Source organism: Carcharodon carcharias, chromosome 31 (assembly GCF_017639515.1).
Source record: "Carcharodon carcharias isolate sCarCar2 chromosome 31, sCarCar2.pri, whole genome shotgun sequence".
In the NCBI taxonomy this organism is placed as follows: Eukaryota; Metazoa; Chordata; class Chondrichthyes; order Lamniformes; family Lamnidae; genus Carcharodon; species Carcharodon carcharias.
Genome location: NC_054497.1, coordinates 16,921,042 through 16,933,655, shown reverse-complemented (window position 1 = coordinate 16,933,655; position 12,614 = coordinate 16,921,042). Strand labels below are relative to the sequence as shown.

At 44.6% G+C, this 12,614-nt stretch overlaps 1 protein-coding gene across 7 annotated transcripts in view; it reads right to left on the bottom strand.

The window, feature by feature from the left end:
• Positions 1-204: 204 nt before the first annotated feature.
• The window catches only part of LOC121271472 (leukocyte antigen CD37-like), a 43,991-nt gene continuing 31,581 nt past the window's right edge, over positions 205-12,614 (bottom strand). For 6 of the 7 annotated variants that reach the window (XM_041177445.1, XM_041177444.1, XM_041177443.1 and 3 more), the window contains 3 exons: positions 12,091-12,285; positions 8,428-8,511; positions 205-3,177 (listed from right to left, as the gene is read on the bottom strand). In XM_041177445.1, coding sequence (XP_041033379.1) covers positions 3,100-3,177; positions 8,428-8,511; positions 12,091-12,285 — 357 coding nt within the window. In that variant the 3' untranslated portion in view covers positions 205-3,099. The remainder of the gene's footprint in view (positions 3,178-8,427; positions 8,512-12,090; positions 12,286-12,614) is intronic. The other variant, XM_041177449.1, reaches the window with a different exon arrangement.

Sequence of the window (12,614 nt, the reverse complement as noted above, 5' to 3'; positions counted from 1 at the left end):
TCAGGTGCGGGTTCGCTGGCTACAGGTTGATAGTTACACACAATTTCAGGCAAGGTAGAGAAAGAGAGGTAACCTTCCTTCCCCAGCTTGTTCCCCAACAAAACTGTCTTCGAAACAAGCAGGTTCACTACTTAGGTTTCTTTTTCCCCTCTCTCCCATGTGATTTCCAGCAACTTACCAATCTTCCTTTTCCAGTTTCTTCTCTATCCACTAAAGTGATTGCTGATCAAAACAAACAACCAGACCTTCCTCAAGTACCATAAAGGTCAGGTGATTTCTTGGAAGAGGCCTGCTTGCTGACAGTTCTGAGGTGAACTTATTAAAATAAGCTCTTAAGTCCCAGGTTAGCATTCATATGTCCAGATCATGCCACGTCCTTCCAGTTTGTAAAAGAAACATTCAGACTTGAGAGATAAGATTCTAATAAATTGCAGAATGACATCTAACAGTAGGCATTTTATTTTGGGCTGGTTAAGTATAGTCTGTACTCTGCCTATTATGAACAGCCAGAGGGACATGTTGTTAGATTCTATCAGCCAATCAGTGGGGCATACAGCTACATACCTGGTATCACTCTGTCACTGAAATTCCTACACAATGATGCTCAGCAGTGTGATAGCAGAATATCTTTTTGGACTGACAGCAGTATGCTGTTAGTAGAAAATGCCACTTGTGTTCAAATTTTTGAGTAACTTCCCTTGCCAGAGTAATTTCAGGTATCCTGTTGTGATCAGGATAACCAGGATAGCTTTGATGCATTGTTGAGTGCATCAGGCAAACTCACAAATGGTCTAAAGGCCACCACTGTCAGACCTGAAAAGTGCCCAATCTACCTCAAACCCCTGACACTGCAGAACTCCCTCAGCACTGCACGGCCAGTGTGGCTCAAGTGTTAGAAGTGGGACTGAACTGACACCTTCTGACTCGGGAGACAAGAGTGCAAGCACTGAGCTGATCAGGGTATGCCAAGTATGATAACATTTTCAAAATATATCTGATATAAAATATAGAAATGGAACAGACTTAATTCAGTGACAATTATCATTGTCTTTGATTTGCTAAAGAGTAGGCCTTTAGTCATAATCTTCTCAACTCTTCACTTGTAAAATTCATCACACACTTTGTCCTTTCCTGATTCAACAGCTACAGACTAAATATCATAGAAAGTCAGCTGCAGTGACAAGAGACTGGTGGGAAATTCAAGGGAATGCTGTAAATAAAGACAATGTCTAGCTCAATCTGCGGCCAGATCATTAGGTGAAACATTGACCTGTATTTATTCTTTCAGATCCTGAATCAGCTGCTGTACATTCTCGGCAAAAAACTCTATTTTCCTATATGTGTTCACTTGCATGGCAGGGTTACAGTGTCCAGGAATAGCCAGCCACCAGTGGTCAAGTTATTTTGACAATTTATGAAGATTAATAGTGCAGTTTGGGCTGAAGATTTGATCTCGGGGGAGGGGAAGGGTTACTGTTCACCTGAAACCACAGATACTGCGACTTCAGGCTCCACGTTCCAATCTAAGGCATTATTTGTTTCTCTGGTGCTGATGGTCACTGTGTACAGATCAATGGCACTGGCTGATCCTCCAGTACTTCATCCAATTGCCTACTCTTAATGTTTGAGCCCAGACATTAAATGTTCGTCGATGTCTGCCCTTAGAGTGCATCGCAACAAGCCTTTCTTGCCCTCATGAATATCTACACACGCATTTCCTAGCATTACATCAAATCCTTAATCTCACCAAACAGGCAGCAAATCAGCAGCCAGAATCACGCAGAACAAAACACTTAAACCTTTTTGAAGTCGTTCCAGCAGCAGCAAAGTTTCATTGATGTCAATTGTTGCTGTCTCACTAAAGTCCAACTTATTCACTGGCATGACTGCCAATCGATCAAATCAGACATGTCCCTCTGGCTCTCCCTTAAGTCAGAAAGGCTAAAATATAAACAGGTTTTTTTTTCACCTATAAGAATTTGACTTGGAATCTCTTAAATCAGAAAAGGAAACAGGAAGAATCGAGCCCAACACATCTGTTGATGTTGTACTAAAGATATAAATCAGATTGGGATGGGATCCTGGGATTTTTACACAGGAACATTGATGGAGACTTCAAGATGCTTTGATGCTTGGTTTGTGTTCACTTGCCTGGCACTGAACACTGATCCCTACCACATTGAAATATGATGGGAATATACCAGTATTTGCACTGTCAGGGGTGGTACTGAGGGAGCTCTGCACTGACAGAAGCTGGAGGTAGACAGGGCCCTGGACTGTAATCAGAACCCCTGATATTCCTCAAAAATTGTGAAGCCCTTACCACCATACATGCTCAGATCAGTCAACTCACTAACCAAGAACTGAACCCAAGTCAGTAGCAAACTGGACAATACGTTTACTTCCTGAATCTTTGGGGCAGTTCTGAAGCACTTGGTTGTGCACTAACAGCTACTGGTACTACTTATCCTCCCAATAAATCTCAGCCAATAATTATACAAGTATCACATCCTGCACTTCCTACTTGGTCACATGTTGCCCAAAAACAAATAAACAATCTGTGCATCTGACATCAAAACCTCAAAAGCGATCCACGTTCAATTTTTTTCTTTTTAAAGTTTTCCTCCATGCTCTACCTTCAATATCCAATCTCCGTTCAGCAGCCAAACAGAGGTAGCTGATATGTCTTGTGAAGAATCCTTAGAGAAGATCTTGGTTTATCCTCTGCATCTTTGTCACCTCTCCAATACAGACATGTTAATGAGTTAAGCGACAGGCAAAAACTGAATAAAAGCCAAGGTTCTTTTTGGGCTCCTAGCTCCTGGGTGTAATGATTTGACCAAATTTGGTTTGGGTAAAACGAGTTGGATTGAGATTGTTGTTGGCTGTTGAGAGTTCGGCACTTGACAGTTGATTTCTACTTTCTGAACCCTGCTCCTCAGAGGAGTCAGCACCTGCTATGGCGACCCCAGTCCCAACTGCAATCTTCCAAAAGGGTTAAGCACAAACTGGAAGCAGGGTTACTGCAGGAAGTTATAAACAAAGAAAAATAAACACATCGGTTTTCTATCCTTTCAGACCAGCGCACAAGCCTTGTCGTTACTGAAAGCGAATGAGCTTGTCGTAATCTGGGTCGATGTTCCTACACAATAACATCGATAATGTCATCGCAAAGATCTGTGGGAAAGGAGAGAGAGTCAATGTGAATACCTGGCACAAAACAGCAAAGGCAGTCACCCATGGTGACACTGAGCACTTGTTCCCCCCCCCTCCCCATATGGAGTCCAGTCCTTGTGTACAGATACACAGTGAAAGTGAGCCCCATGTACAGATGGATATACTCCATGTCACTGTCACTCCTGGCAGTGGAGCTATGAGGTGCTGCTGGGACAGAATTCCATGCCCAATCTACCTCATTTGTTCAACTGGAAAATTCAGGCCAGTTTATCCAGCTAGATGGTTACAATAGCTGAAAATGTGATGACTATCCCTGAATGAGTGAAGTTAACCCAGTTCCCCCTCCTTACTCCTATCACAAGGCATTTAATTACAGAAAACTTTACAGCCATGTTTGCTTATCTCAGTGCCTTGGGATGGGAGGGAGGTGATCAATCTGACCCCTCCCCAATCTGGGCAGGAACACCAATTGTAGCCAACTGCCAATCAGCAGATGTATAACCTCAGGCTAAATACCTCACCAGAAAATAGGCAACATTGTTGGAGGGTCTGTGTCAGCAATTGCTGCATAGATTCTGACCTCTTCTCACAAAATAAACGCAAACAGCAGCTTCTTCATTTTCCCTCATTTCTCAACTTTTATTCAGTAGAATATAGTTCAACAGTTTCAAAAGACATTTTCTCAACTTTATAAGAGCTCATTGCTCTGTTCAGTCTGTGCTGTTAACTGGATAATTCAACTGCTGTCTCTGCGTTCTCTTGTTTCTGAGTCTGTGCTGTTAACTGGATAATTCAACTGCTGTCTCTGTGCTCTCTTGTTTCTGTGTCTGTGCTGTTACACTGGATAATTCAGCTGCTGTCTCTGCACTGTCTTGTTTCTGTGTCTGTGCTGTTACACTGGATAATTCAGCTGCTGTCTCTGCATTGTCTTGTTTCTGTGTCTGTGCTGTTACACTGGATAATTCAGCTGCTGTCTCTGCACTGTCTTGTTTCTGTGTCTGTGCTGTTACACTGGATAATTCAGCTGCTGTCTCTGCTCTCTCTTGTTTCTGAGTCTGTGCTGTTACACTGGATAATTCAGCTGCTGTCTCTGCACTGTCTTGTTTCTGTGTCTGTGCTGTTACACTGGATAATTCAGCTGCTGTCTCTGCTCTCTCTTGTTTCTGTGTCTGTGCTGTTACACTGGATAATTCAGCTGCTGTCTCTGCACTGTCTTGTTTCTGTGTCTGTGCTGTTACACTGGATAATTCAGCTGCTGTCTCTGCTCTCTCTTGTTTCTGTGTCTGTGCTGTTACACTGGATAATTCAGCTGCTGTCTCTGCTCTCTCTTGTTTCTGTGTCTGTGCAGTTACACTGGACAATTCAGCTGCTGTCTCTGCGCTCTCTCCTCTTGACTGCACAAGCATTGACATGGTAGAGGAGTTTGAGGATAATTCCAAACTCTGAAATTCTGTGGCATCAATAGTGGATTGAAACTGATGCAAGCACAGGATGAAGGACAATACAAGGAGCCCAAACTAGAAGTGAGATAAGAAAGCAGACTGCATTGAAAAATGCTTCAAAGAGAACAGATACCACCTGACACAAAACTGATCAACTTCACAAAAGTAGATTTATTTCCGCAAATCTAAGTAATTCCCTATCCAGACATTACCTTCAATTTCACGTGCTTTCGTTTTTGCTAACATATTCTCCTCTCCTGAAGCATTTATTCTCACTGGGGTACGGGTACCACACATCCCGACTCTCACTGGGGTACGGGTACAACAGGAAGTGACCCTCACTGCAGTGGACATGTTTGCTGAATGAATTGACTAAATTCAATCATGAACAACAATTCTGCTAACAGTAAGAGATTGAAGTGGGTCAGTGATGTGTTAAAACATGCTGAAGTAAGCTGGTCCACAAACATTCACACACACGAGCAGAAGTTACCTTGCCAAAATTCAATGTGGAAATCTCTGTGAGCAAAACACTATCAAACCCAAGTTAGTTGGATCAGTTCAGTTAAAGTTGCCAGACACCTTACTGAAAATGTCACCGTTAAAGCTCTGAAATCATCGAACAGACCGAGGCAATTTTCAACAAGGACAGGAGTGGGGAACAGGCTGCTACAGTACACACCACTAACCTGCCACCAACACCATGCAATGCATGCTCTCTCACCCTCACATGCCCGTTCGAACCTGCACTGTGGCCTGGCTCACTCTCAGCTTCCCCAGCGATGAATAGATTTTTCCCTCTATTTGAACCAAAACTGTAAAATTGAGAGGAAACTAGTAGAGAGAGGCAGCCTAATCCCAGGCATCAGGCACACACCTTTGTACACCATCCAGTAACCTTGTGCCATGGACAGCAGTGGAATAGGAGGGAGCCTCTACATGCATTTCGGAGGTGATCTTCAGCTGATCCGAGTTTGCATGTGGGGCGGTTTCCATATTTCAGCCCATTCCTTAAACTTCTCCCCTAAACCATTCCCACCTCAAAATCCATCTTTTTGACCAGGATTTCAGCTTTCCCTCCTAACCTTCACTACTTGGTCTCCCTCCCATCCATGTTGCCCCCATGGATTTATTTGTAATAAAATACAGAAACATAGAAAATAGGATCAGGAGTAGGCCATTCAGCCCTTCAAGCTGCTCCACCATTCAATATGATCATGGCTGATCCTCTATCTCAATGCTGTACTCCCACTCTCTCCCCATACCCCTTGTCAAATTAGAGGCCAGAAATCTATCCATTTCCTTCTAAAATATATTCAGTGACTTGGTCTCCACAGCTTCTGTGGTAGAGAATTCCACAGGTTCATCAGCCTCTGAGTGAAAACATTTCTCCTCATCTCAGTCCCAAATGGTCTGCCCCATATCCTGAGACTGTGACCCCTGTTCTAGACCCCTCCAGCCAGAGGAAATAGCATCCCTGCATCCAGTCTGTCCACCCCTGTCAGAATTTTATACATTTCAATGAGATCTCCTCTCATTCTTCTAAATTCCAGCGAATACAAACCTAGTCCACCCAATCTCTCCTCATACGACAATCCTGCCATCCCAGGAATCAGTCTGGTGAACCTTCGCTGCACTCCCTCTATGGCAAGTGTATCCTTTCTTAGGTAAGGAGACCAAAACTGCACACACTACTCCAGGTGTGGTCTCACCAAGGCCCCGTACAGCTGCAGTAAGACATCCTTGCTCCTGCACTCAAATCGTCTCACAATGAAGGCCAACATACCATTTGCCTCCTTAACTGCTTGCTGCACCTGCATGCTTGCTTTCAGTGACTGGTGTACAAGGACACCCAGGTCCCTTTGTACATCAACATTTCCTAATCTATCACCATTTAAATATTACTCTGCCATTCTGTTTTTCCTACCAAAGTGGATAACTTCACACTTATCTATGTTATACTGCATCTGCCATGTATTTGCCCATTCACCCAACCTGTCTAAATCACCTTGAAGCCTGTTAACACCCTCCTCATTGCTCACATTCTCACCAAGTTTCATGTTGTCAGCAAACTTGGAAATATTACATTTGGTTTCCTCATCCAAATCATTGCTATAGATTGAGAGTAGCTGGGGCCCAAGCACTGATCCCTGCAGTACCCCACTAGTCACCGCCTGCCACACCAAAAAAGACCCATTTATTCCCTCTCTCTGTTTTATGTGTGCTAACCAATTCTCAATCCATGCCAATATATTACCCCCAATCCCATGTGCTTTAATTTTACACACTAACCTCTTATGTGGGACTTTAGCAAAAGCTTCCTGAAAATCCAAATACACCACATCCACTGGTTCTCCCTTATCTATCCTGCTAGTTACATCCTCAAAAATTCTCCAGTAGGTTTGTCAAACATGATTTCCCTTCATAAATCCATGTTGACTTTGTCTAATCCCTTTGATATTTTCTAAGTGTCCTGTTATCGCATCCTTTAGAATAGGCGCTAGTATTTTCCCTACTACTGAGGTTAAGCTAAACGGTCTGTAATTCACTACTTTCTCTTTCCATCCTTTTTTAAATAGTGGGGTTACATTTGCCACCCTGCAATCTGCTGGGACTATTCCAGAATCTACAGAATTTTGGAAGATGACAACCAACACATCCACTATTTCCATGGCTACCTCCTTTAGTCCCTGGGATGTAGATTATCAGGAATGCAAATTGTAGCCACAGGTCAGTCCAGGTTCACTTCCTTCGACCCCCCCACACAATCGAAAAGTTACCCTGGGGCAGTGTGGAGCTGGTTCTATTTGGGGAGACACACATCCTGCACCCATTTTACTGTCAGCCCAGATGAATCTAGTTCTGGAATGTTCAAACCACTCAAAACCAAACCCACAGGCACCTGGCAGGAAGGGTCAGGAGGTCAGTGGAGGACCCTGTGTTCCGTGTTCGTCTTGGAGACAGGGTCAGGTTACAGTGGGCGATCATACGGAGTAGCTGAAGGAACTAAACACAACGGTGTTCACCAGAACCTCTCCCAGACTCTGCCTTCACCACCCCCCCAAACTATCTTCCAAACTGCACCACATTCACACCCCCCCAAAACAGCACTCCATTCACCCCGCCACCAAAACTGCACACCATTGGCCCCCCGACCAAAACTGCACCCCATTCGCCCCCCCAAAACTGCACCCCATTCGCCCTCCCCAAAACTGCACCCCATTCGCCTCCCCCAAAACTGCACCCCATTCGCCTCCCCCAAAACTGCACCCCATTCGCCCCCCCAAAACTGCACCCCATTCGCTCCCCCAAAACTGCACCCCATTCGCCCCCCCAAAACTGCACCCCATTCGCCCCCCCCAAAACTGCACCCCATTTGCTCCCCCAAAACTGCACCCCATTCACCCCCAAAACTGCACCCCATTCGCCCCCTACAAAACTGCACCCCATTCACCCCCAAAACTGCACCCCATTCGCCACCCCCAAAACTGCACCCCATTCGCCCCCTCACCAAAACTGCACCCCATTCTCCCCCCCACCAAAACTGCACCCCATTTATGCCCCAAAAATGCACCCCATTCACCCCCCAAAAATGCACCCCATTTACCCCCCAAAATGCACCCCATTTACCCCCAAAAATGCACCCCATTTACCCCCAAAAAATGCACCCCATTTACCCCCAAAAAATGCACCCCATTTACCCCCAAAAAATGCATCCCATTTCCCCCCCAAAAATGCACCCCATTTGCCCCCCCCTCGATAGATCACACTGACCGACTCAGCACCTTCCCTTTCCCCATTGACTCACCTCCAGTAAACTCACACCAATGGAGACAATCATGATGCTCAAAATATTTTCCCGAATCCACTCGAACACATTCGCCTTACAGCTCTGGGGAAGAATAGGGGAAAAGAAATGGAGTCAGTACCATAAGCATCATGTTCTCTTTCCAGGAACAGAGTCCAGTACCCGCGATACCGAGCAAGCGATTATCCAAAAACTAACCCCCTTCTGGTCAGCCACCTTGACACAGGATCGGCTCAACCTACCCTTGATGGGAACTCCCCCTGGTGCCCAACGCTGGACATGAGTTGCCAACTTATCCCAATATATGAAATAGGAGCAGAAATAGGCCATTCAGCCCATCGACCCTGCTCAGCCACTCAATAAGCAAAACAAACATATCAGCCACGATCTAATTCCACATTCCCATCCACCACCACCACCCCCCCCCCGATAACCTTTGATTCCCTTGCCTAACAAGAATCTACCTCTGCTTTAAAAATATTCAGTAACCCCACCTCCACTGTCTTCTGAGGCAAAGTTCCAGAGAACAAAAATCTCATCTGCCCTAAAAGGGTGACCCCTAATTTTATAACAGTGCCCCCTAGTTCTGAACTCACCCCCAAGAGGAAACATCATTTCCACGTCCACCTTGTCAAGGCCGTTCAGGATCTTGTGTACTTCAATCAAACCACCCCTCACTCTTCTAAACTCAAGCCCAATCTGTCCAACCTTCTCTCATAAGATAATCCACTCATTCCAGGTATCAATCTAGTAAACCTCCTCTGAACCACCTCCAACGCAGTTACATCCTTAAATAAAGAGACCAAAACTGCACACAGTGTTCAAGATCTGGGGAAAAATCCCCCCCCCCCAACAGGAGTGGGCGCAGGCAGGCGCACCTCCGATTGGCACCGACTGGGGTGCGCTGCCATTTTACGTGGGCTGGCCAATTAAGCGCTAAGCACTCCCTGTACAGGCGCGGGGGTGGGGTTCCCTCAGCCGGGGGTCAAAGAGCGCATTGATTGCCCCGAGGCTAAGTGCTGCCTCAGGGAGATCAGCTCCAAATTCAAAAATGTGAAATATAGAAAAATAAAATTTCCCTGACTTGTCCCCTCATGTGACAATGAGTTGGGACATGTCCATAAGTTTTACTGAAACCTTTCCCAAAAATTTAACAACTCTCATGAACCTCATCCCGCCCGTGGATGAGGTTTGATGCTTTTTCTGAAGCCCGTCAGTGCTCCTGGCCTGCTCGCCAAACTTAAGGTTGGACGGGCAAGTCCATTAATGACCTTAATTAGTGTTTCAGTGGCCTCAATTGGCCATTGACAGGTTGGTGGGCACACGGCTGACTCGGCTGTGCCCCCGCCAATCTGAAAATGGAAACGACGCGGAGTGATGTCAGGAGCTCCACCCGACGTCATCCCGTGTCATTTTACTCAACGGCGAGCGGGCCCTGCCCCCACTCGCTGACCGGAAGATCCTGCCCCTGGTCTCACCAATGCCCTGTATAACTGAAGCCTAATATTCAATTCCTCTCATAATGAAGGATACCATTCCATTAGCTTTCTTAATTACTTGCTGTACCTGCATACTAATTTTTTGTGACTCATGCACAAGAACACCTAGATCCCTCTGCACCTTGGAATTCTGCATTGTTCTCCATTTAAGTAATACTCTGCTTTTTTATTCTTCCTGCCAAAGTGAACAACTTCACATTTTCCCACATTGTACTCCATCTGCCAGATTTTTACCCACTCGCTCAACCTATCTATATAGGTCTGCAACCTCATGTCCTCTTCACAACATACTTTCCTACCTATCTTTGTGCCATCTGCAAATTTAGCTACCATGCCTTCGCTCAACTCATCTAAGTCATTGGTATAAATTGTAAAAATTTGAGGCCCCAGCACAGTATCCTGCAGGACTCTGCACATTACATCCTGCCAATCAGAAAATGACCCATTTATGCATAATCCATTTTCTCCCAGGCAGCCAATCTTCTATTCATGCTAATTTGTTACCCCCCCCCTAACACCATGAGCTTATATTTTCTGCAATAACCTTTGATGTGGCACCTTATCAAATGCCATCTAGAAATCCAAGTGCAGTACTTCTACAGGCTCCCCTTTATCCATGGTGCAAGTTAATCCTTCAAAGAACTCCAATAAATTGGTTAATCACAATTTCCCTTTCACAAAATGATGCTGACTCTTCCCTTGAGTTTTTTTAAGTGCCCAGTTATAACCTCCTTAATGATCGATTCCAGCATCATCCCCACAACAGGCACCAGGCTAACTGGCCTATAGTTTCCTGTTTTCTGCCTCCCTCCCTTCTTGAATAGAGGGGTTATATTTGCTACTTTCCAGTCTGATGGAACCTTTCCAGAATCTAGCGACTTTTGGAAAATTAACCCCAACGCATCCACTATCTCATTAGCCACCTCTTTTAAGGTCCTAGGATGAAGTCCACCAGGACCTGGAGACTTGTCAGCCCACAGCTCCTTCAGTTTGCTCAGTAAGGCTTTCCCAGTGATTGTAATTTCACCAAGTTCCCCTCTCCCTTCCACCTCCTGATTTACAGATATTACTGGAATGTTTTTTCAATCCTCTACAGTGAAGACAGAAGCAAAATATTTGTTCATTTCATCCACCATTTCCTTATTATCTATTAACTCCCCAATCTCACTCTCTAGGCGATCAACACTCACTTTACTTACTTTTCCTGTTTAAATACCCAAGGAAGCTCTTGCGATCCATTTTTACATTTCTAGCTAGCTTCCTCTCATACTCTAATTTCTTTCTCCTGATTAACCTTTTAGTCATTCTCTGCCATTTTTTATATTCTGGCCAATCATCTGACCAGCCACTCATCTTTGCGCAGTTATACACTTTTTCCTTAGGTTTCATGTTTTCCTTAACTTCTTTAGTTCACCATGGATGGTGGGTCCTCCCCTTAGAATATTTCTTTACAGAAGGAATATACTTATTCTGAATATTCTGAAATATCCACTTAAATGTCTCCCACTGCTCCTCTATTGATCTATCCTCTAGCTTAGAATCCCAGTTCCCTTCAGCTAGCTCAGCTCTCATGTCCACATAGTTGCCCTTATTTAAGTTTAAAATACTAGTCTTAGACCCACACTTTTCTCTTTCAAGCTGGTTGTAAAATTCAATCATATTGTGGTCGCCACTACCTAGGGGCACTTTTACTCTGAGGTCATGAATTAATCCTGTCACATTACACAATACCAAATATAACCTGCTCTCTGGTTGGTTCCCGAGTGTGCAGCTCTAAAAAAGTGTCTCGAAAACATTCAGTGGGACTACCCTCAGGTGATTCCATTCTTCTCAATCTGATTGTAACCAGAGAATGTCTAGCAAATTCCACCTCCAATGTTTTGCCAGCCTACGCTGCAGCTTCAGCTCAGCAATCAGTGGAAACCTCATCCATACTTTTAACATGCTCACACTCAATTATTTCAATGTTCTCCACCTCCAATCCTGAACCTTCCAATAACTTCAGCTCATCAAAAACTCTGCTGCTTTTATCTTATTCCACACCAAGTCCCGCTCACACATCACCCGTCTCTTTATCATCCCCACACTCAATTGTTCCATAACTGTATTCAGGACTCAGCAATCGACAATCAAGGGCCGAGTGACACAAAATATGAACCATTACCTTCAGCTTTTCTGTCAGTGGGTTTGTGGGGGCAGAACAGAATCCTGTCTCTTTGGTAATGTTCAAGGTGCTGTTATTCTGGGAGATGGATCTATAGCAGGAACAGGGAAAGGGAAACTCTCCCTGAGAATCAGTATGTTTCATTTGTGGGTTTTTCATCCACTCCAGAGAGCTATTCCAACCACAACAAAAGAACTGGAAAAGGAGGAAACAATTTAGTGGAGAAGTTTGCACGTTACATTCTAAGGCCAACAGATTAAAGCACAATCTGTGACAGTTGCATTTGACTGTGGGCAAACAGAATAAAAGGGATAATATTCACATAACAAACTAAAACATGGATTGAACATAACTGGGAGCAGAGTTCTTCACTGAGTGGCAGGCGAATATCAGACTCTGTTCCATTACTCAGTTCTGTGATAGTTCAGAATCTCTCCCCTTCAACCTCACTAACTCCTGGTCTGGCCCGGAATAAGACACTCTATTCAAATTGGATACTGCAAAAATTCATTACCTTTTGCCTC